General features: G+C 35.9%; 2 protein-coding genes across 5 annotated transcripts in view; one reads left to right on the top strand and one right to left on the bottom strand.

Moving 5' to 3' along the window:
• Eip74EF (Ecdysone-induced protein E74) overlaps positions 1-25522 on the top strand; it is a 1140187-nt gene that overhangs the window by 561944 nt on the left and 552721 nt on the right. The gene's annotated exons all lie outside the window — the stretch shown is intronic.
• Lsm11 (U6 snRNA-associated Sm-like protein LSm11) overlaps positions 1-25522 on the bottom strand; it is a 90913-nt gene that overhangs the window by 63489 nt on the left and 1902 nt on the right. For both annotated transcript variants that reach the window (XM_069821503.1, XM_069821502.1), the window contains exons 2-3: positions 20804-20873; positions 11981-12099 (exon numbers count right to left, since the gene is read on the bottom strand). In XM_069821503.1, coding sequence (XP_069677604.1) covers positions 11981-12099; positions 20804-20873 — 189 coding nt within the window. The remainder of the gene's footprint in view (positions 1-11980; positions 12100-20803; positions 20874-25522) is intronic.

The following is a 25522-nucleotide window of genomic DNA, read 5'->3' on the forward strand; positions in this document are numbered from 1 at the left end:
AGTTGTCATTTGAATTAGCGGTATAGAACAGTAAACCCTGCGTAAGTTAAGTCAGCTGTTGTGTACTGAACACTGTAGCAGCATCGCATCTCTCGCTACCAACATTACGCAAAGCTGTCAGGTGCAAGGTATAGTTCGACTGGGTATAGTTCGCCTCCCATGATGAACCGAGGGTGACGCCTACGATGGTGAAAAAAAAAATACAGCTTCGGCGCGTTACTTATAGCCTATACGGGGACGCCTGAGTGAATGACGCAAAATAGAGTATCCGCCATTAGATAAAAAAAATATCTGAAAGATCATTCAACATATTCAGGAAGCCTAAAAATATTTTTCCGTACAAATCTGAAAATTAATTTTTCGTTATGAGACTGAAAGCGGTGTACGCATCTTTTTATTACCACTCTGCGTGGGAGAATTTTATGTTTGTAAATATCGTGAAATTTGATTGAACATCATTGAAATCTTGCCGACTCACTGAGCTGTCCTTTAAAAAGTTGTCAGAGATGATATGGATGTTTGTAAGGCCGTGAGGAGCGATAGAAAGTGAATGCAGATGCATTTCTAAATGTTGAAGGGCTCGGCATGAAAAGGGAAGTGGTTCTCCGTCATATTGAATAGGAAAAATGTAGGCCTATCCCCTCAGTGGTCAGAATCACGCACATTTGAGGAACTGTGTAATTTAAACTAACAGTGTAATTCACTGTTATTTACCCAGAGCTACCGTACATTGATAATTAGAAATGAACCGTTGCTAGGATATTCGTAGAGTTAAATACAGAGTGTCCCAAATTGATGTACACTCTTTGAAATACTATTTCACAGCAAAGAAATGAGACAGAAATGCAATTTTTGCGGTTTATGATTCAGAAGGGAGTGGAAAGCATGGAAACATGTTCATCTATTTATAAACAAACATGGCGGTGCAATTATCGTTTGATGAATGTTAAGTTGATACTGAAATGTTATTGGAAAGTGGAGAATGTTGTTGAAGTTCAACGACTTTGGAGGGTTGAATTTGGAACACAACCATCAATAAGGTTAACTATCAAGTTTGAAGTCGACGGAACGGTGCAAGATGTCGTCGTTGTTCCTGAAATAACTCCTATATGCAAAATATAAAATTGTTGAGTAGGAAGGAAAAACACATTTATTCATTCTATGGCAGTAGTACATAGAAAACTGTGAATTCTTAAATTTTCAAAAGAAAGAAATGTAATTACATATAGGAGATTTTATTATTTGCTGTATCACTATTTAAGTTATTTAATAGAGCAAAAATATGAAAATCGATAAATATGTCACATAGGAGTTACTGCAGGAACAACGACCATGTGTTGAAAGGGCGGTGCGGAAGAAAGAGAAGTTCCACCGATAACGAGAGTGTTGATGCAGTCATGCAGCTTTTGCACAATCCCCAAAGAAGTCAATGAGGCAATGTTCTCGTGAGATTGGTATCAGCAAATCCAATGTTCATCGAATTTTGCGAGCTCAAAAAATGGAAGCCTTACATTCTAGACTTGTCCACGCACTAAATGGGGACGACCCAGAGATGGATAGGACGAAGAGGAAGTGCTGCGGAGTTCTCGCCTCGATCTCCGGATTTAACTCCTCCAGACTTCTATCTATGGGGAACTCTAAAGGACACAGTGTACGCCACAAAACCACAAACACTGGAGGAACTGAGAGTTCAGATTGAACATGCCTGTAATGATATTCCATTAGCATCAATCCAGTTGGTATGTTGCTATGTTGTACGTCGTTGTTGGGAGTGTACTGTGGCGGAAGGGGGCCATTTTGGACATATACGGGCTTAAGGAATACAAAACCGCAAAAATCGCATTTCTGTCTCATCTCGTTGCTGAGAAATAGTGTTTCAAAATGTGTATACATAAATTTGGGACACTCTGTATGAACTATGCATTTGTAATACCTAATGTAAACTATTTGTGCAACAATTTACAGGTATTCAATGTATAATAGCGATGAAATTGTATTTAAGAATTAATAAAATATAGTCACAGTCAACTGATAGTTTTCGAAAACAAAGTGTAGAAGATTTTCGATCCAGTTTTGACTCAACTGAAAATAAGTGAAAATTCTAAGAACAACGACATCCATGAATTATAGGTCTGCATCAGATCTTTAATCACAAAATTCGTAAATGCCAAAAGACTACAATGAGCAGGTCATGTGGTGCGCATGGATGACAGCAAAGTGTAAAGAAGGTATATTCAAACACTTTCGAAAGGAAAAGACTTCCGGGAAGACCAAGTAATAGATGAAAGGATGTGATCGCGAAAGACTGCCTGGAGATGGGGGTTGACGTTGATAATGAGAAGTTCTGGCCACGGACAGAACAGAGTGGGAGGCACTTTGTGAAATCGGAACGGGGTCGATATGCTCCATAATGCCTAACTGATGATTGATTTATTAATCACAATCGTCTCTCGGAATCCACGAGGATTGGTTCCAGGCCTCCTCCCCTCCGCTGATGCAGTTCATCTAATTATACAGTATAATAGCGTAGTATTTGCATATCAACAACAATAAAAGTAAATTATGCTGTGGACTCACTGACTTAGTTCTGAGGACTACACAGACTCGAGCTCCGACGCTGTGCTCGGGGGTGGGTTCGAATCCTACTTCGGCTAATTGTCTGGTTGAGTTTTTTTTTTCTCGTCCGTGAGGCTTTTTCATTCTTTCATAGTGTTCTGCCCAAGGGTAGATCTTTGACTGCAAACTCAGCATTTTCCAAACTTTCCTCTTTCCCGCCTTCCTTTTAATCTCCGCATATAATCCATATATCTTAATGTCGTCTATTATCTGATATCTTCTTCTATCCCGAACTCTTCTCCCGTTCATCATTCCTTCGAATGCATCCTTCAGTAGGCAGTTTTTTTCTTAGCCAGTGATCTTACCAATTTCTTTTTCTCTTCCTGATCAGTTTTAGCATTATCTCTTCTTCACTCACTCTTTCTAACAAAGCTTTATTTCTTATTTTATGTGTCCATTCCACACGCTCCATTCTTCTCCATATCCACATTTCAAATGCTTCTAGTCGTTTCTCTTCACTTCGTCGTAATGTCCACATTTCTACCACCATACAATGCAACACTTCACACAAAGCACTTCACTAGTCTCTTCCTTAGTTCTTTTTCCAGAGGTCCAAAGAAGATGTTCCTTTTTCTTCTACTAACAACGCCATTCAACAGCAAATCTTATGTACTTTATTCTGCTTTTCCTCTCATGTTCTGAAAACAGTTCTTAACTAAATCCTCCAAGTACAGAGTAAGAGATAAAGGGCATCATTGCCGTACTCATCTTCCTTCTCCACTTCCCTCTGACATTTCTTATTCTATCCTGACTTTAACTCTTTTCATATAAAGATTACCCGTGAGACATAGTCAGGTAATTCCACGGCGAATCCACAAAATCATCTCGTCAAGTACCATTTCGTTATTATCAAATAATAGCATCGACGCTAGATAACTAGTAACTGCGCAGTTGATACAGCGTCGGTAAATAAAGGATTAATATAAAACGTACAGGCTATAACTAATATAACTTAAAATATTGGGAAAATTCAGACGGCTGCAATTTAAATTTGAAAATAAACGACCCTAGTAGCCAGTTGTCTGTGTTGGTGTAATAGGACTATTTAGTCTAGGGTCTTTTTGAGATATGACTCAGGAAGGGGAATGAAACGTAAAAGTCTCATATCATTGTGGTCACAAGTTTTTGAACTGTTCATACAAATAAAAGCGAACAGATGGCAATACTGCAATAGGTATTCACATAACAGCAGCGGTAATCGCGAAATTATGTACATAATTGCACTGAAAGTTCGGTAATCTAAAGCGTCACAGGGGGAAATTGGTAGCTGTGCATTTCCCCCTTCCAGCTCTAGTCTTGTCCAACTTGCTTCTACCGTCACTGAATGCACTGTCACAATGTTTTACCTGTCTCCAATGAAATTACGGCCAAACCGCCAATGTTGCGCAACAAACCAATAAAGGATGCATTTGGTATTTTCTCTACAGAATCCTTCAACATCAGTTCTCCAACGTGTCTCGTTTTCTTGGAATACCATTCCAAAATTCAACTAAAAATGCTACTTTTCTCAGAACCCGTTCACAAAAGACCACAATGATATTAGACTTTTATGTTTAACTGATTTCCCTGATTCAGATCCCAAAAGGTCCTTACTTAGGGTCTTTTCAACCTATATACATTTCAAAATGGGCTGAAGGTACTGTGTCAGACTAGTGCCCAGTTCATCCTTTTGCACACCCCATCCAACTCCATAAAAATATTAAAGAGCAACTGAAATTTGTTGTAAAACACTTGCAACCCAGTTTAATCATTGTATAATTGTTGTTTATTTAGATCACTTTTCCTTAGCAACTACTTTACAACTTCCTCATTATTAAATTGGTATCTTATTTACCTCACTTTTTCCTTAGCAACTACCATACAACTTAATTATTATTTTAATGATGTCTTATTTAGCTCACATTTCCTTAGCACCTACTTTACAACTTACTTATTATTAAATTGTTATCTTATTTAACTCACTTCTCCTTAGCAACTACCTTACAACTTAATTATTTAATTGATGTCTTATTTACCTCACTTTTCCTTAGCAACTACCTTACAACTTATTATTTAATTGATGTCTTATTTACCTGACTTTTCCTTACCAACTACCTTACAACTTATTTTTTTAGCTCACGTTTCCTCAGCAACTACCTTACAACTTATTATTTAATTTATGTCTTATTTAGCTCACTTTTCCTTAGCAACTACCTTACAACTTATTATTTAATTGATGTCTTATTTAGCTCACTTTTCCTTAGCAACTACCTTACAACTTATTATTTAATTGATGTCTTATTTAGCTCACTTTTCCTTAGCAACTACCTTACAACTTATTATTTAATTTATGTGTTATTTAGCTCACTTTTCCTTAGCAACTACCTTACAACTTATTATTTAATTGATGTCTTATTTAGCTCACTTTTCCTTAGCAACTACCTTACAACTTATTATTTAATTGATGTCTTATTTAGCTCACTTTTCCTTGGCAACTACCTTACAACTTATTATTTAATTGATGTCTTATTTAGCTCACTTTTCCTTAGCAACTACCTTACAACTTATTATTTAATTGATGTCTTATTTAGCTCACTTTTCCTTAGCAACTACCTTACAACTTATTATTTAATTTATGTCTTATTTAGTTCACTTTTCCTTAGCAACTACCTTACAACTTATTATTTAATTGATGTCTTATTTAGCTCACTTTTCTCAGACGTAAGTGCAAGTTTGAACCAATAAATTATTGAGATTTGAGTTAAAATAATAAGTCTAGGAAATTGTATATTTAGTATGTAGAACTACATTTGTTTATAGATCTTTTGTTATATTATTAAGTTTTGTACTTGTGAACTATATCAATAAATCAATCAATCAATCAATCATAGCTGACTTTTCCTTAGCAACTACCTTACAACTTATTATTTAATTGATGTCTTATTTAGCTCACTTTTCCTCAGCAACTACCTTACAACTTATTATTTAATTTATGTCTTATTTAGCTCACTTTTCCTTAGCAACTACCTTACAACTTATTATTTAATTGATGTCTTATTTAGCTCACTTTTCCTTGGTGATTACTTCGCAACTTTTCTCATCGTTATGCATAAACTAACAATGTGTTTTAATTTATTAAATCTTTCCTAATTTTCAACTTCGACTATTTTCTTCTCGTCTAGGTGGTCCCTAACTGGTAAATCAGTCGTATGCCAATCTGTACTAATATTTTATGTAAAAAAATGTCCATAATATTGGGTTGGTGCTCACGCTACGAACTTATGCACCAATTCAATCATATCAGCTCACTCTGAACAAGCTCTGCTCAACCGAATGCCCATCTCAAATTAAAAATTATTGACGCCTTCGCTTGTTAGAATATTCGCATTATAATTACCTTGGTATAACAGTAACGAAAGAAACGACATCGGTAGTCATAGAAAACGAAGAAGAAATAGGCCAATATGTACTCAAACGATTTTCAAATTTCATATACCAGGAGCAATTTTCAAAAATAAGTCTAAGAAGTAAATTGTGACATTTTCTCAGAATTTCAAAACTTGCGGACGAGGGAAATGGGTAAGAGCGTACAGTTGTCACATTCAGCCAAAAAAGGTAGGCAACACAACTTTATAGGTGTAACGAGGTGACATAACATTTCACCACTCCGGATGATGGTGTAAGGCCAGTGATAACGTAACTATTATAACCGCTGAAAGGGTTTACGATGGACCCCAAGGTCTGCACTGTCGGTGCGACTCACAAATGAAGGCCCACAGCCAGCATGACCTCGCTAATGCATTATTACGCGAGGTGAATGCTGAATCATTATACTGAGGTAAAAGTGATCAGACGGGAGGTCAAAGAGTGGGCGCAATTTGTGAAAGCGGGCTCTGCCCCCCCCTCATTTGTTGGATCTCTCGTGTTCCAATACAACATGTGGTCAGCGTAACGTCGAACCTCCACCTACGATAACTCGAAGTAAACGAATAAACACCCACATCTTACACGGATGTCGTCTATGATGATCTTGCGGTTACCACGTTGTTCGTTGGACCCAATGTTCGCGGATTGAATCCCGGCCCAGTGCAATGAATTTTAAAGGCTGATAAAATTAGCATGGCTTCTTCTGTGGAAGGAAAGTTGGATGGTCTGTGTAGTAGATTTACGGCATTTAAAAGGACCTGTCCGAGAGCTCCAGACAAAATTTCTCGGTCATTTCACGATCATGTTGAATTTCGATGCAGAATTGCCTTTTCTATTGAAAGCGTCCTTTGCTGCTGCTGCTAGCTGAGTAGCTGAGTTGGTAGAGTAATTGGCTACGGACTAGAAGGTCCAGAGTTGAATCCCCGGAGGTGTCAAGGGTTTTCTCGTAATCGAAATTTTCAGAACGGCCCCGAAGTCCACTCAGCCTTCTGTCAAATTGAATATGGCAAAGGGAAAGTGGTGCCGACTACACCAACACTACTACCACTGCTACTAAAGTGGATTTCGAATCTAAACCATGACAGCAATAAAGCTGCCCGTGAACTGTGTACACCACAGCCATGCAGACCAAATGACGTGAGATACTAAAACTTGGGCATGTATGTTTTTTTTTTTTCTTATTCTTAAATCCGTTTCGCTCAAGTTACTATAAAGAAACATCATCACAGTCGTGCTGTATACGTATTTAACTTACATCCTCCAAGAGTCATGGTTCCATAAACGCAGATTCAAATTTGGCCAGCGGTATTAATTTTATCTGTTTTTAACGTGCAGGATGTAATGCTGAATCTATGAAACGTAAGTCCCACCAAGTTACGTGATGAAAAAGAAACCGTACGAAAAGCGTAAATAATTTACTTATTGACATAGGTAGCTAATTATTAAATTATACAGAGCGATTCAAAACCTCTGCGACAAGTTCTGAGGGGTGATAGGTCTAACAATAAGGAACCCTTTTTGTTAAACAACCTATGTCTTTTGACGCGTCGTTTTGAAGTTACCGTTGAAAATGTTTTTGCGCGAGCGTATGTATATCGATTTCATTATTCAATTAACATTTTCCGAATAACTAGTTCAACAGTTTTCACGTCGGAGTCCCGGATTCGGATACCGACAATTCAAAACTGAATTTTTTGCTCATAAAGAAAACTGAAGTGCTCTGTTTCTCTCCTGTCATAATTATACAACGTTCTTCATCCCACATCGGCTCATCAATAATGACTGGGTCTCCGATTCTGAGCACTACTGTTTCTTGTTCAATATCTCTTTCTATATCGCAGTACAACCGTCTCATCGACTTTGAATAACTTCCGTGGTTGAGAGATGACATTAAATAAAGGACCATTGTAGTACGGGCTTCACATCACCTTATATAACTAGTCAAGCAAAGTAAAGTATAGGAAATGTTAACTGCAATATTAAAATTATTCTGGGTTTGATAGTTCTTTGTTTAGAGCGCTTAGTCATGGCAACCATCCGTATGAACCAAACCTAAGTCATGACGTGATGCGCTGTTTATTTCATCTACACTCCACGTATTCCCCGTGCGCCTTTGTTTCCAGTTTCAATTAGTAAATACATCTGTGATTTACGTGTTCTATTACGTATCTGTTTGTATATTTTGTGAATCCACAATTCCACATTATTTATCACCATAGTTACTATCGTTAACGTATTATAATGGACTTATCATAAGAGCATCATTCGAGCCATCGGCGTAAGTTGGTAGGCTGAGGCGCTTGCCTGCCGATTCAATTCTTGCCTGAGCTGATTACCTAGTTGGGATTTTTCCGAGATTTTCTTCAACCGTAAGGCGAATGTCAGGTAATTTATGGCGAATCCTCGGCCTCATCTCGCCAAATACCATCTAGCTATCACCAATCTCATCGACGCTAAGTAACCGAGTAGCTGATACAGCGTCGTTAAATAAGCAACTAAAAATAGCATCACTGATTATTATCTTGATTTGGACTGTTCTGTCTTTAGGAGTTTGTGAGGTCAGGACTTAGTTCATATTTAGAATAAAATAAAATCGAAATGGCAGTCTTATTGTTGATTATATCGAGAAAAATATTCATAGCAATATCTCCGTTACGTTCAAACAAGCACATATCCGTCTAGTGTACGTTATTTTACTGTGTGACAATGCTCCCTCAAAGTACGTTTAAAATAATTTTAATAAATGTACTGGTGTTAGTGCTTATATTTCCAAATGTGTGATTTTATAATTGAGTTTTGCCTCCTACGTAGTTCGGGCAGTAGCGAGCTCTCTTGCTGATGAGGAGCGTTGATTCATTACCTGGTTGGCGTTTTTCCGAGGTTTTCCCAACAAAAGGGGCAACAGGTAATCCCATGACGAATCCTCGGCCTCATTTCGCCAAATATTTTCTCGCTATCACAAATTCCAAAGATGCTATATTTATAACCTAGTAGTTAAATAAAGCATCGAAATAACCGACTAAAAAATAATCGAGTTTCTTAGTTGTCCAGGAACTGCTCCAAGCGTTTCTGTCTCAGATTTGGAGTACGAAATTATTATTATTATTATTATTATTATTATTATTATTATTATTATTATTATTATTATTATTATTTCCCGAAAAAGACTTCAAACGATTCCAGCATGTAAAATTTGGTTAGACAGCTCCAGTGCTTTCAGATGTGGTCACGTAGACCTTCTGAACTTTAAGGGCCATATTCATAGACATTCTTAGCGCGGGCTTCCGGTGGATGATCAGAGAACTAACGTTTTTCGTATTCATAAACCAGTGTTAGCGATATGATATGATATGAATCCTGTACAAGTAATCAGTCGATAACCGGGGATAGTTTAGCACGCTGGTAGCGCGGGCTAGCGAAATGTCTATGAATACCACCCTACAAGACTAAAAGGATTGACTTCCATTTCTAAGGGCACCTAAAAGAGGATTTAATTTAGTCTATATCATAGGCGAGAGACGGCTGGTAAATTTTACCTATAGTCGCCTCCTTCATGGGCAAGGTTCTCTTATGTGCCAATGTAGATACAGGACTCTCCATTTTCTTTTTCTTTCGAAAGAACCATTTTAGTAATTTTATAGCTCTTATAAATCAGTCACCAGAATATGTCTGGTTTGAACTGCGAACCTAGGATCTCTGAATAAACATGATAACCACTCTACCATATACGATGACTCGGCACGTAAAAATTAAATTAAGATATACACATTTGTAAAGGAAAACACGGTTTTACGTGAGGAGAGGGGGAGAGATCATGACAAGTGAAACCCGATAGTTTTTAATATCCATTCAGTGCGTGGGAGTAATGTTCTTAATTTCGAATAAAACAGTAACTACCATTCACAATGGAATCATTATGCATAGAAAGTGCTTAAAACCGTATTATACAAAAACTAATTTTTTTTTGGAAGGGTATAGAAGCTTTCAGCTATGACGTGCCAAATTCACCACTCTTCTGTCACACGTCAGTGACCCCACCTTTCTACATACAATGACAACAATAACGTTAATCCACTTCAGGAGAGAACAAGAACTTAATTCGAAGCGAAATATCTTCATAACTGACTTCCTAACTTTGATGCATCTTCATGTTGCAAACAGAAAGTTTTAACGAATTTAATATCAGCTCATCTTCTCCTTTATTATTAGTTCACTAAATTCTAACACAATAGTGATGAAAAATGTTAAACTCATTCCCATAGTAATCGACATAATATTGTGAAGATTTCCCAATTTCAAACATAATGTCATGATTTAAGTATCAAGGTATTTCCATAGATACCTGTAATGATACCTTAATTTAAAAACACAACGGTTAACATAAAATATGTACCTACGGTAACGTAGGTACATAAAGTGATTTTTCATTTGAAGAACATGAATAAAATGAATAGAATAACCCATGTTCTTAATAGCAGAGTATTGTATATTATTATGGTCTTAACTATAAGTTTCAGTATTCGTCATTCTGAAATATATAAAGAACAGTAGTTATGAAAGATGACGTCGAAGTGGCTACCTAGAATAAGACAATCAATAAAAAATACTACATATATGTATATACTTTTAGAACTATTATGGACTATGCCATATATTAAGTTTTCATATGCCCTTATTATGTATTTAAAGACTATTACATACGTAAAAGGATAATAAAATATTAACGTCAGTGAAAGTAGGCAATTATGTAATGCTTACTATTTTAATAATAAAAGATCGCTGGCCAAAATGCATACAGCAGCGTTTATTTTTTCGTTTTCAAAATTAACACAAGTTTGTTATACAGGATGATTCAGGATCTCTGCAACAAACTCTGGGGATCGATAGATCTCGCAATGAGGATCATTTTTCATAAAACAACTCATGTCCTCCGATGACTCGTTTAGGAGCTAAGCGACATCGAAGCAAACCTTTTAGTGACATTAACAATTTTATTATGAAATGAATTATTTTTCAAGTTTTTTTGCTGACAAGTTATAGGTGTTCAAGTGTCAATCCTGAACCTGATTACATTCATTACACCGTCGTAGCAGTGGTTACCGTCCTGTGTCGAATTTGACCAAAAGCCGCTAATACTCGCATAGTCGGTTTCTCTCTGGTGTCAATTCGAGTGGTGTATTACTGCGCATGTCCCAAAAGAAAAAAATATTAAGGATATGAAGTCGGGTGATCACGCTGGCCACGCAACAGGTCCGGCTCTCCCTATCCTTTGCTCCCCTAGATGTTCAGATGTGTTCGCACAACAAGGTTGAAGTGCGTTGGGATGTTATGTTGAATCACATGTCCCCTCACATCGTAAAGAGTGCATCCTCCATGAGCAGCGGAAGCGTGTTTCGAAGAGCGCTCCATTCAAACGGGGCAGCAAAATGACAGGACACTTGTAACCTGTCCGCAAGGGTACTTGAAGAAATAAATGAATAATTAATTTCATAATTAACTGTAAATGTCACTACAACCTGTCTTTTTTCGATGTCGCGTAGCTCCTAGACGAGGCATCGGAGAACATGGGTTGCTTTGCAAAAAATGATCCTCACTGCGAGATATATCGATCCCCCAGAGTTTGTTCCAGAGGTTCTGAATCACTCTGTATATCCCGAATTTTGTTCCTGATTGAGAAACGCCCGACGTTTAGAAGCTATGTATCGGCTTTATCATTAGGGAAGACAAGGAGAGAAGAGTCGATCTGTTGGATCCGCTACCAAAGACTATTCTCCAGGACTAGACAGATATTCTGCATGTGTGACGCGTTGAAAAAAAAAATCGCATCATACTGAACTAAATCATACCGGTTCCTAATTATTTTGAGGAATAATTTATTTATGACGTATGGGAACTCTCATGAATCATGAGTTGAGAATAATACTGATATTTTCTTATGCCAACGTTGCATATACTCTACCTTGATTCTGACACGTTGATCCATGCATTTCTTGAGGATTGCCAGAGGACCGGTAATATTCTCCATGCGGGACAGCACATTATGCATGCTACGTTGCGGACGTGGCGCATAGATCGGTTCTTGAACAAAAACACCAACACATTTCCTATTTAGGGTAGATGCACCAGTGCAGGCCACATTTAAAACATTTTATTTAAATTTTGGATAATCCGATAGATAGGGACAATGTTACAGGTTCCCTATCTATACTCTAGCCTCTCATATTATTTCAACCAATCTCCAATAGTTTATTACCACTACCACCACCACCACCACCAACAACAACAACAACAACAACACAAGAGTTAAGGATCCGAATATTATATTTCCACCGGCACAAAGGAGGGGCACCATATCTGACCAAATAATTGGAAGTCAATACAGACTGAAAAATAAACTAAAGTAAGGTCCGAAAGTCTTGTCACCCCTCCCCCCTTATTTTTATGTTGATGTCCATCCATTCTGAACATGTCATAGCAGATGTGTGACAGTGGTTGATACTTTACGTTTCAGCTTGTTTAGTGATCCAGAACATCAGTATGGACACCATCATTGTCGCGGCACAAAATGATGCGGTGTCATGACGTCCTGTGTGAAATTTTCCGCAGCAAAGGCGGTGTGATTTCCGTTTGGGGAATAATTAACCCTCAACTGGTATCTATGGGTCAATATAGACCCATATGGATAGGTATCGTTAACGTGCATTTAAAAAGCAATACCAGTTGAGGGTTAAGCAGCATGTCTCGAAACATCGATACCAGAAAATTGAAGATTTGAAGCAAGCTGTTAGGGAGGCATTCAGGGAAATCACACCGCCTTTGCTGAGGAAAATTTCACACAAGACATGGCGCCGCATCATTTTGTGCCGCGACAATGATGGTCCCATACTGATGTTCTGGATCACTAAACAAGCTGGAACGTGAAGTATCAACCATTGTCACACATCTGCTATGACATGTTCAAAATGGATGCACATCAACATACAAATAAGGGGGGGGGACAAGACTTTCGGAACTAACTGTACAGTAGTGGCAAAAAAAAAACCGAACCGACCCTTGTAGCTGATTTCAGAACCTTGTTCAATCCAGAGCACGATAGACTGGTAACTAAGACTTTCGTTGTTCGAATCCTGTCTGGGAAGGAAACTTTTTTTTGTTCCTTATTCAAATTTATTCCCAATACTTTTCGATTGCTGGTAAAATTCATGTTCTGGGAATAATAAGTTAATTAAGTAGTAAAATATAGCTACAATCGAAAAGTATTGGGAATAAATTTGAATAAGGAACAAAAAAAGTTTCCTTCCCAGGCAGGATTCGAACCACAAAAGTCTTAGTTGCCAGTTTATAGTGCTCTGGAGTGAACAAGGCTCTGAAATCAGCTACAAGGGTCGGTCCGGTTCTTTCTTTCTTTCTTTTTTTTTTTTTTTTTTTTTGCCACTACTGTTCATTATTTTCAAATTCAGTGTTGGGACATCTGCAAAACACTAAATTTATTATTGTTTTGTAATATCTTTACATTAGGGAATATAATATAGTATGAAAAGTTCACTTAAAATGTCCTCTTTCATAAAAAAATATACACACAGAGTTACACTGCAAATTCCATCAACCGCAGTCCTATAATGTAATGTAGTAATCTGTGATATTAGCAGCTCGGCTGGCCCACTGATGGAATACAAGCTGCAACTGATGCAATCACGAAAGCTATAATGGCTAATGACGGCATCGTTTAACATATGATCTACGTTTTTGACATACTGGTTGACCATGCACGTCTATAACTTAATATAGACATACTGGCTGACCATAACTTATTATGTTGGAATGTACTCGTCAGACCTTACAACTTGATATGGGTTTCGTTAAAATACTGTCCGCGATCTCTCCTTCTCAGAGAGGAATTGCTCTTTCCACACAAAAAACAGCGTCATCTGTATAGTTCCGTCGGTCTAGAATGCTTAAAGCCGATAACCTCATTGAAGTGTGTAAAGTATTCACTTCATTGTACTGCGTAACACGATGCACTTTCACGACGCTAGAACAGAGGGAATCCCCTCAACTGCCTAGATATATACACAAAATCAGTTAGTGTGGAACAATCAGGCACTGACGGCGACGACAGTGAAACCAGTTGCTATGTCATTGTTACGTGTGCTCCAAAGCAGATGATCTAGGCGGTGTAAGACTTCATCATTTCCAGTAGGTAATATTACCACTGAAAGTGACAGTCCTGGCAAAGGAAAGCTGTAATCAGCGAAAGTAATATAATAATATAACAACAAAAATACGAGTAGTGAGGAGAAAACTGCCGCCATGCCTGCGAGAAAGTGTCTGCGACTTTCACTCGCCGGAAATATCATCCGATGTGGGCTGCTGGGCAAACAATGGCTTACATTCACACTGCTCTTACAAAGCTGACTGCTTTTCAAGATTTCGGATTCTGAGAGTGATACTGTAGTGTTAAATTCACGTACAATTATAATAGGCGGACGGACATCACAAGCAGGTCTAGGGATGCCAACATTTTTTGAAGAAAATACGGGAGATTAAGGAATCGACAAAAATTTCACATATAAAATTGACAAATTATTCTGTTCAGTCACTAAAAGACAACTTTATTTTGCACTTCGGCAGCTAAGTTTAAATTAAGATTAGTTTGAGACAGATTTTGTCTCGCGTAATAGTTGAAGTCGACTGCAGTTTTCAGCTCTGATTTGTCGTGCTCCTGTTTCGAACATCTGTCCAATTGTTCATGAGGTGAAACATCCTCTTTGTATGAGCATTACTACTTGGTGTGCTTAGAACAAAAAACTGGCCAGTTTTTTTTTTTTCAAAATTTATAACATTAACACTGTTCGATTTTAACGGGTGAGCACTAAAACCCATTCTTGGCAAGCACTACTTTCTATAAAGACTACATATTAAAATGCATTTCTTGAACAACAAAACTCATCACATAAACAATCATCATTCACGGAAAAATTAAACGTTTAGATGTTTAGAATAATTATTTTTACATTATGCAAAAATAAGGGAGAAAAATGCTCGAAGAGAAGGAAAATATGAGAGCCGGGAGACTATTGAAAATTAGGGGCGAATACGGGAGGGTTGGCTACTAGACTGTAATGGATTACGTATCGGAGCATTGTTTCGTTAGGAAAAACAAGTACAATATTCTATTTTGTTACGAAAACTCCAACTATATCCTCTGTGATTTAGAAAACAAGACAGCCTAATATGCAATTTATGAATGTGACTCATAAGTAGGACTAGGATTTTGATGAAATTGCGTCTTTTTTCTAGTAAGTCAGAAACATTGCTGTTTTAGTATTTATGTTATGTGATAAACTGAGTGTTTTGAAACATATTTGTTAGGGCATTTTTTTGCATTTTTTATCTCTTACAACTCATTTTTTGTTTTATTCGGTCATTTTTGGGATATTTTCATTTAATTTTGGCCATAAATTCCCATTATGTTGTAGATTATTTTAATAGTATTTTTACACAAGTTTTTTAACGCAGTACATCTCCACGTAATGGATCAGTCCAACCACCCAACCACCCCTTCAAACCTGCTAGTTCCGGATAAGAGTGGCCTTGTGGTGGACTACATGGAACTACATCCAGTAAAATAATTAATTAAAATGTACCACTTAGAAAAATTATGTAAAATTAAATAAACTTGAATGTTGGTACTAGAATTTAATTTAATTACTAGTCTAAATATTAATATTCCTACTAAGCCAATTATGTAAGATCAATTTTAGGGCTTTTTTGAAAGATTTTTAGTTCATAAATGCATTGTTTTAGGACTTTTTCATAATTTATAGGTCATCAAAATTCTAGCCCTACTCATAAGTCTTGTTGTTAAAACAGTCTGTGGGTTTGGAGCTCGCAATTCCTTCTAGCAATGTGGAAAATAGAAGCACCTTTAGATGTACTTCCTTCTCTTTATGTACGCAGGTCTGAAAATTGCCATCTCCGGATTCTCCTAATTTTTTTACGTAAGTCTAAACCAACCAGTTAAAATATGATTCAAATCAGAAGTTAAATTGTTTTATGGAAATACGCATTGTAATTATGCAAAGGCTTCACTACATGAACTGCAAGTCAGCTAGTAACGAAGGTAAAGTTATCGTTACAATAATAGTTTGACCGCTTATTATCAATTAATGGAAGCAAAACAAACTGAAGTATGTATGTACACTTGGTAACCTGTTAAAACATGAAACTTCACGAATAACTCGGTTCTGTTCACGATGGCGGTTAAGAAACTAATTTGCTATGAACTTGTTTTCTCCACCAAGTTTATTTATAAGAGTGAAATGTAATTGTTTGGATAACCGTGTATAAATTACCAGTGTTGGTAACAGAGACGTGGCATGTTTTCTTGAAGGTAGGGGCTCGATTTCTTCTATTTCGAAGAATGAACTTCAATTGTTTTTGTAACCGCTTATAAACGAATTGTTAGTAACAGAGACGTGACGTGTTTTCTTGTAGGTAAGACCCGAATATTTAAGGATCACAGTGCTATAAAGAGTTTTTGAAAGCCGGCGAAATGCGAGAGGAGTGAGCGTGTTTACAGGAAGAGTAGAACACGAGAGGGTTGTAACATTGCAGTGTGTGTACAGCAGAAGGTGAATGACCAGCAGGCAACCTGTACTGCGAGATCTCACGAGTTGGACCCAGTCCGCGCCTGGGAGGTGAATGACCACGCGGGCTGGGCTCTCGCTACCCAGCACACACGCATTATACATACGATTTAATTGTATAATGTAGCAGGTTAACGTCTCCCTCGCGCCTTAACCTAACTCCTAGAGAACGGGACAGGAAATCTGCGCGTGCGTAAGACGTCAGGTGCGTCAGTATTATTAAACATTCAGAGCTTCGAACCTTCTCTCGTTTGGCGATTAACTAAATAAATCCGAGATTAGCGTTGTCAGGAAGAACGTTTGTCTGACTATTACGAAATAAATTCCTGCCATTCCATTACAGAAACAAGACAGTAGCCTACATCCTCAAATACTTCCTTTAACGGCAGGAATAACTTCGGTGTTCATTATTACAGCATTTTATTATTACGTTCAAATACAGACTTGTTCAATATTTGGCCTTGTTTAAAACAACTTAAATTTTGAAAATCTATACCTACAATAATTTTTATTTTTATATTTAATTTATTTTATTAAGATAATAATTTGATAGTCATGATGATAGTGGTGACGTCAACCATCATAATAATAAATCATTATCATTATCGTTAAACCATCAACGATTACAGCTTTTCGATTGTTTCGTCTCATAATTGAGCTTCCTCACAGTCGTCCTATAATAATAATAATAATAATAATAATAATAATAATAATAATAATAATAATAATAGTAAATTAGATGGTTTGTTTCCAAAATCTGCTATTTTGCTTAAAAACCGATTTTGACCCAGTAACATAATAAACATATTTTTGTACTCTGAATCAAATGGTAAAGCCTTTTTTTTTTTTTGCCAATTCCTGATATTTGTCACTGAAATTATATTTAAAAGTATGATTTTTTTCCAAACAAATTTTTCTATTTTATGTTCTTCAGACAAAAACCTACTATCTTATACGCTATTTTAATCTAGAAATTGTTGGAAAACTTGAAGTATTCTAATACATTAAGTACATAGAATGGTATGAAATATCTGTGAGATAAGAATAAACATGTTTCTCAAAATTGGCTCGTATATTTTGAAGCCAGCAATTTTTCTCTTTCCTATAAAAATAAATTAGCTGAAAGTGTAATAGCTTTTGTAGTCAAACCATTTAATTATTGGAACATGAATACATTGACGTTGATTACTATAATAATATGGGAGTGTAATCCGGATTAATATACATAAAAAATATTACATATTATGCAACAATTGTTTGTAGTGAAACTAGAAAATTGTATTGTTACTTTCAGAGGTTTGGGTACTTATAGATACTGTACTTTACACAAGAAATTAAAGAGATTTCGCTTTAAATATAACGTAAAAGTAAAGAAGCAACCATTTCTCAGAATAATTATAGTGTATAATAATAATAATAATAATAATAATAATAATAATAATAATAATAATAAATAACAATATTAAATATAATTCGGATTATACTCCCAGTTAATATATATATATATATATATATATATATATATATATATATATATATATAGCCTATACACACACTCATGATAATATAGTAATATGGAAAGCTCGACAATGGAATTTTTTTAAGTAAATCGTCTTTAATTTAATTAGGCCTATCTGACTATCTAACAGAACTTTCTGTCTTACCATAACAAACGAATACGCTACAAAAGGGACATGCTGAAGAATAGCTCAATTGGTACAAATGAGGTACAGGTAGTCTGGATTGGACAAATGAATACATAATAAATATATTTTATTAATACCATATTTTGAGAATATATTAAGTATATTGCTACTTTCTGATTTACGTCTTCTATTAAGTATGATTTTATCAGTGGCGGATCCAGGATTCCCTAAAGGAAGAGCTAACTTTTTTTTTTCCTATTTTCCAATCCCGGCTGCTGTTAGGACGAGTTCACTAGTTACTATTCAAGGGGTGTATGCTCACTACTAGTGAACGCTTTGGTGATGTACGCATATAACTCAGAAATAAAAAATATAACTGTTCTGTTTAATTTCATCAAAGTAAAAGAACTCCGCAAACTTAAATATAACGATGTCGTGTATAGTTCCTGGGGTAGCTCAGTCGGTAGAGCGTTCGCGCGCTAAGCGAAGGGTCCCGGGATCGATACCTGGCCCAGAAACAATTTTTCCTTGAAATTATTCAAACCTGCTTTACAGGGAGCTACTACCTGAAAGCCAGATTTGTATTAAATATAACTGTTGTCATATCGCTCAAGGGGGGGGGGGAGGCTGAAGTCTCCCTTAGCCTATGGATTTTATTATGGATGAAACTGCACACCATGTGTATTATTATTATTATTATTATTATTATTATTATTATTATTATTATTATTATTATGTCCTGGCTATAAAACATAATCTTGCTGCGCACTTTTGCTATTATACTATAATACTATAACATGAAACAATCTGTATGGGTAAATTTACAGAGAAATAACTACAGGACGAAATAAACCGCGCTGTAATAACACGCACCCCGTAACTATGCCTTAACATTCAAGTTCCCACTCGGCCTGGGTAGCGTAGTCGATCTAGCCGCTGGCCTTCTATGCTCGAGGTTGCGGGTTCGATCCCGGCCCAGATCGATGGCATTCAAGTGTGCTTAAATGCGACAGGCTCATGTCAGTAGATTTACTGGCACGTAAAAGAACTCCTGCTGGACAAAATTCCGGCACACTGGCGACGCTGATATAACCTCGGCAGTTGCGAGCGTCGTTAAATAAACCATAATTTTTTTTCAAGCTTCAAGAACATATTCTAGGTCCAATTAAATACCTACGCTGGTTGAGAAGAAACTGCCTACTGAAGGATGCACTGGAAGGAATGGTGAACGGGAGAAGAGTTTGGGGCAGATGATATCAAATAACAGACGACATTAAGATATATGGATCATATGCGGAGACAAAGAGGATGGCAGAAAATAGGAAAGATTGAAGAATGCTGGGTTTGCAATGAAAGACCTGTCCTTGGGTAGAACACTATGAATGAATGAATTGTGAGTAAATTTTTACATCAGAATTTACTTTGGGGTTTAGGACATACAGAACCTCGTCGCCGACACCTCAAGCCTTATAGGACACTTTTAGACCCTAATTGCGAATATAATATTTCAATACAAGAATTGAAACGTAACAATAGCCAGCCTGAAGAATCACTATTCTTCTAATGCGATAAAATATCGATATGTTCTGCTATTATTCATGCAAGTACTGCATCCATGCCATCTGTTGGCGACAGTAGTAACTTCCAAGGTATCACGTTTCAAACAAGTGAATAGAAGTTTATGAAGAACGCTGGGATGTTAATTTTAATTCTACGAGTGAAGTGGTCGCGGGTCTTATTTGAAAATTAACATGTTTGCGTTGTCACAGATTTGTTTTTGAAATAATACATCGAGTGCAGTTCTACAGCTAAGTTTTTATACAACTGCGAATATGTTGCTGACACTTTACTTCTACACACGTACGTAATTTTCTTCATTATTTTTTTTTTTTTTTAATCTTGACGAGTAACCAAATATTTGTTAAAATATTCCATATGACAGGTAAATTGTTGAATTTTGAAGGCCAAATGATTTGCTGAGGGCACTTTTAACAAATTATGTATACGAGTAACATAATAATAGAATAATAATCACACGTTGCAAAGTCATCACTTAACGATTCATTATAATTTGTATAAAAAAAACACTTTGCAGGTCTTTCAAAGTCTCACTCAGTCTCTCAACAAAGGACCTCCCCCCCCCCCCCCCCCCAGGGTCTGATCCTGACAGATACTGTGGTGTTCGTGATAGATGAAGTGAATGTGAAGCAGGATTTCTTTAAGTAATTCCGCATCCCCTTCCGTTCTCGCCCCACATTTGTAGTTGAAAAGGGATGTGAAATTATAAACTAGCGTTAATAATATTACACAAGATTGTCAATGGACAGATAATCATGTATTAAGAGATATTCGAATCTGTAATTAAATTATGACTTCCATTCAGTATGAAAGCTGAACCCTACCTAATTGTAGTGAAAATAATAAAAGTGGATTTTATTTTTCGCAATATTAACTTCTGTCAAAGATAAAAAGTGTAAATTTGTTTACCTTGATGTGGAAGAAAGCGTCTCTTTGGTAGGCCACTGGCAGAGGGGCCAGGTTCATCATCTTTTTCAACCTAGAAATACAATTTATAACTGAATGAAGTTTATTCATATACTGATACAGACGCTAAATAACCTAAGGTGTTGAAAAAGCGTCGTAAACTAGCCTACTAAAATAAAAAAATATATATACCGGTACTAACCTCAACAATACTGCACTTATGAAACCAATTTTTTGTAAATGCATCATTATAACTTAAAAAAAAAAAGAGAGAGAGAGAGAGAGCAAATCTGTTTCAGGTCATTGCTATACAGTTGCCATTGACGAATATATATATATATTTTTTTAATTTGCTAGAACTTTCTTTTTATAATTTGTTTTCCTTAAGTAATTTTGCTCATAACTGCTACACAACAGTCAAAGTCATTGAGAAACATGCAGGAGTTGCAGCACAATTTAAATTCAAGTAATATTAATTGTACTTGGTGTAAAATTTACTTCAAGAACTGGTATAAATTTGAATTTATTTTTTGAGGACGACACATGCTTGCCCCTCAACTGCAAAGAAAATTATATTTAAATGTTTAGTTCTACCTATGAATTGCGAATATGCACGCCAGGAAAAGTGCCATATATGTATATACCGTATATAACAGAAAACATTGAACACCCTGCTCAGCAAACTCGAATCAATTTCTTTCGTCAGAAGCTAGTATTCGATTCTAGACAGATCTAGTAAGTTTTTAGACAATTTGAGTAATTCGATATACTCTGTCATCATTCTATTGCTGTTTCATTAACGTTATATCACTATTGTATCACAGATTCTGTAGTTGGAGGGGAAGCTGAATTACAGTCACACTTAACTCGTATTTCAAATCTGATGGCTCTGGTAGAATTGAGTTTGACTATTTATAACTTAAGAAGTACATTGTAAGAGACAAGCACAAATGGTCATAATCATCATCTTTGCTGATGGTAAATTTTTCCTTTGGGGGTGTAAAAGATATGTCTGAGATGAACACTACCAATAAGAAAATTTTGTAACTCAGTAATTGGGCCTAATCAATTTATTCAAATGCCGTTTGCTACAAGAGGCAGAGGAACTCGCCAAGTTTTTATGGTGTCAACACCGTTATTCCATTCCATGTTCAATTATTGTTGAGTTTTATGTTGGTGACACTGTTATTCCATTCATTGTTGCTGACATTTCAGCATTGATATGTCTGCCGAGCCACACGAGGTGCATATGTGGATATTTATTTATCACCATAAAAACTTTACAAGTTCCTCTGTCTTTTGTAGCAAAAGTTATTTAATAAATATTTTGGTTGTTGAGTTATAAAACTTTCTTATCGGACACTGTGTATACCGTATATAATTTCTTGTGCAACCAGTCTACCCCTCTGGGACAGAATGTCATTGCTTATTCATTCTGTTTTATGTTTTATACAGTCATGTTGTAACAATATTTTAAGCATAAAGAATAAAAAATAATTTAGTTCCTTTCTGTAATTATATCTCAAATAACAGCCTGGAATAATTAATACTACTAAATATTCAACTTTGTCTTAATCGTTTTATAAGGCAATGAAGTCAATAAGATGATATACAATTTTTGGTACAACCAGTACTATAGTAAATATGAATCAATGGGAACATACTGTGGATTAATTAAAAACAAGCGTCTCTTTGGTTAGGGTTGGCCATCTTCAGTTCTTAAGAAAGTGTTCATATTTTAAGGAAAATTATAAAGAGTAAGTAAATTGTTGCAGCCACTAGTATCTTACTTCACTGATATAAGTTCTGGAAAACTAAACATATTACACATTGTCAATTATTCAGCATTGATAATAATTATGATACACAGAAAGAGCTAGCCTATATGGGGAAACGAGGAACTGAAAGAAATGTCTCTTAAAAGACCACAATGCAAATTCTTCTCCCATCATATAGCCTAATCAGAAGTTTGAGAATGAAGTTACAATATTCAAATGTTTCACTGAATAAGAGAATAAGTTTATATGAACATATATTTCGGGAGACACATATACACATTTTTTGTTGACAAGGTAAAATTATCTGAATTCTTCATCACCGGCAGAGGTTAGATTACGTCATGAGGGCGGTAATATGGTTCCTCTGAAATGTGATCAGTTCAATGTGGGCCTAGGTTTGCAAAGAGCAGTTTGAAACTATCCTATTAGGAAGGGAGAAAAAAATTGAAAGGAAAGATTATATTTAAAAAACATGTTTATTAAAGTAACAGTGTTTACAATGAATTACATTTTTTTACAATTATTTAATTAATGTTTCAATTTCATGTATCATAGGCTTATGTCTTGATTTCTTCTATTGTTGTGTCAACTGACTTGATAAGATGGAATAACTGCTTGAATACATAGGATTGTGAGAGAAATTAACAAAAATGTTCTATTTGAAATGAAAGATTGAAGTTCTCCAACTGAAACAAGAAATGATAGAAGACCCTGAAGATGCTGGAATGAAGGCTTTGATTGATGTGAATGGAACACACTGTACGAGTCCAAACTCTGAAAGATAAATATGAAGATGATAGTTTTCTGAGAATTGGGATATACTATGTGAATGCAAATGAAAGGTAAAGGGCAAGGAGATAAGAGGAAATACTTTTTAAGAAATGTGATGGAAAGGGAAGATAGAATAGTGGATTTAAGTAGGACAATAATTCATACTAACGCAATTACTGAACAACTGTGTATTAAGATAGGTGCTCACTTATTGGAAAAAATTCGTTCGGTGCATTCGCATTTTTATTATAGTACACTCACTTGCCCGTATTTCCGAATTGATAATAGTGTTGTAATTTACCGCTAGAGGGCATTATTTCATTGTGTTCTGAATTGAATCTGGAAATAAAATGAATAGCTCTGTAACTTAAACAATGAAGCACATATCCTGGTAGATTCAACATTTCCCCAATCTCATTCCACACGTTCTTTTTACATATTACATTGTTATAATTCTAATTTGACAAATTGTTGAGCTTTTCATACTGTTTGGCTACCAAATTAAGCTTCGCGTCATCCATTTCATTTGTACCTTCAATATTACCACGATTGGAGGCCTTATAATTGATATAATTTTCAAGACATTCCTTATTTTGATCTTGGCCCATACGGAAATCCGCTTAGAATTTTCTGGCCAGAATTATGGATGGAATCCGGTCATATGGACAGAAGCGATACGGCCAAGTGGGTGATGCCCCATTTAAAATAATACAAAGAATAAAAATTCGAATGCGCCGAACAAATCCTTTCTGGTAAGTGAGTGCACCTACCTTTAGTATTCCATGCTGAAATCCTTATTTCAAATCCCTGAAAGTTTGGGTGGAATCTGAAATGGATGGACAGCATAGAGGCAAGTTTTTTCTTTTTTCGAGTACTGTTTTCATGTCCTATTCCTTCATACCACTGATTTTTCATCATCTAATTAAGACAAAACTACGATAAAGCACATACACCCCTACAAAAACACAAATTGCGCTTCCCCTAACAAATAAGATCTACTGCACAAACTATCATTCTTAGAAGCTATTAGTAGGTTTCAAATCCAGTTATTGTTTATACGCCACTGCCCATAAAAGCCGAAGATGCATTTATCTCTGAGGCTTTTCATGCAGTCTGCAGGTCAAAGAAACATGGATTCCACCATAGACTTCCTTATGATGTCATTAAACAAGGCATTAAACACACACAAGAACCATAATGTGGCAGAACGTTTGCTTTTTCTTTGTTACAATATCATAACCCTATTCTCCTTCCACGATTCTTGCCTAATCAATATTGCAACTTATACATTATTCAATGGAAGCTATTTACTTACTGACTGTGGGTTACAAGGACATGAACATAACACCGAAAAAGTGCGAAGAACTATTTCCCTTTGTTTATTTTTTCTTTTTTTTTTTACAAATGTCAGAAGAGCACAAACCTCCAGAATTCGTGCACTACATCATATAAAATTAAATTGTTTCACTCATACAGGACCAAATGCACCTTGCTTTTTTTTTTTCACATTCCTTTCCATTTCTTTCAGTCAGTCACTTCATCTAAATTAGACTTTAGTGCCACTATCTTGAAAACAGTAAGTAGGCAATTATTCGCTTTAGCTGACTGTTTTCTCTTCCTATATTACATATACATACGTACATATAAAATCTCTACACGAGATGTTCTGTAATAGATTCATGTGAATTATTAAGATCTTGGCATTAATACCATTGAGATATGTATATACTTTGTTCTGGTAACGAGCATCATTGAAAACTTTTGAGTATAGATATTACATTTGATACTTTCTTCCCCACAGCTGTTACCCCAGCTCCTACCAAATATGGAAAGCTATATAACCATCAATCTGGACGACTATTAATTCTGATCTTAACAATTTTAAAGTATTTTAGTTAATTTTATCATCAGCAATTGTAACACTTTATTACGGCCCACAGAGCCGCTTTGTATTTACATTGTAATTTCTGCCATACAATTATTGATTTTACATAGAAACATGTCATTTTAAATTTTAATATTAATTGAGTTTACTTGTATGGCAACATATAGTGTACTCACACCATACATATGGGCTTACTTGTTTCTGATGATGGCTCCATAGAGCCGAAAACGTTTAAATAGATATATTATGTAACAAAATATTGTATAACCAATATATTTGTTAAATAAG

The sequence above is a fragment of the Periplaneta americana genome, chromosome 3 (genome assembly GCF_040183065.1).
Source record: "Periplaneta americana isolate PAMFEO1 chromosome 3, P.americana_PAMFEO1_priV1, whole genome shotgun sequence".
NCBI classification, from domain to species: domain Eukaryota; kingdom Metazoa; phylum Arthropoda; class Insecta; order Blattodea; family Blattidae; genus Periplaneta; species Periplaneta americana.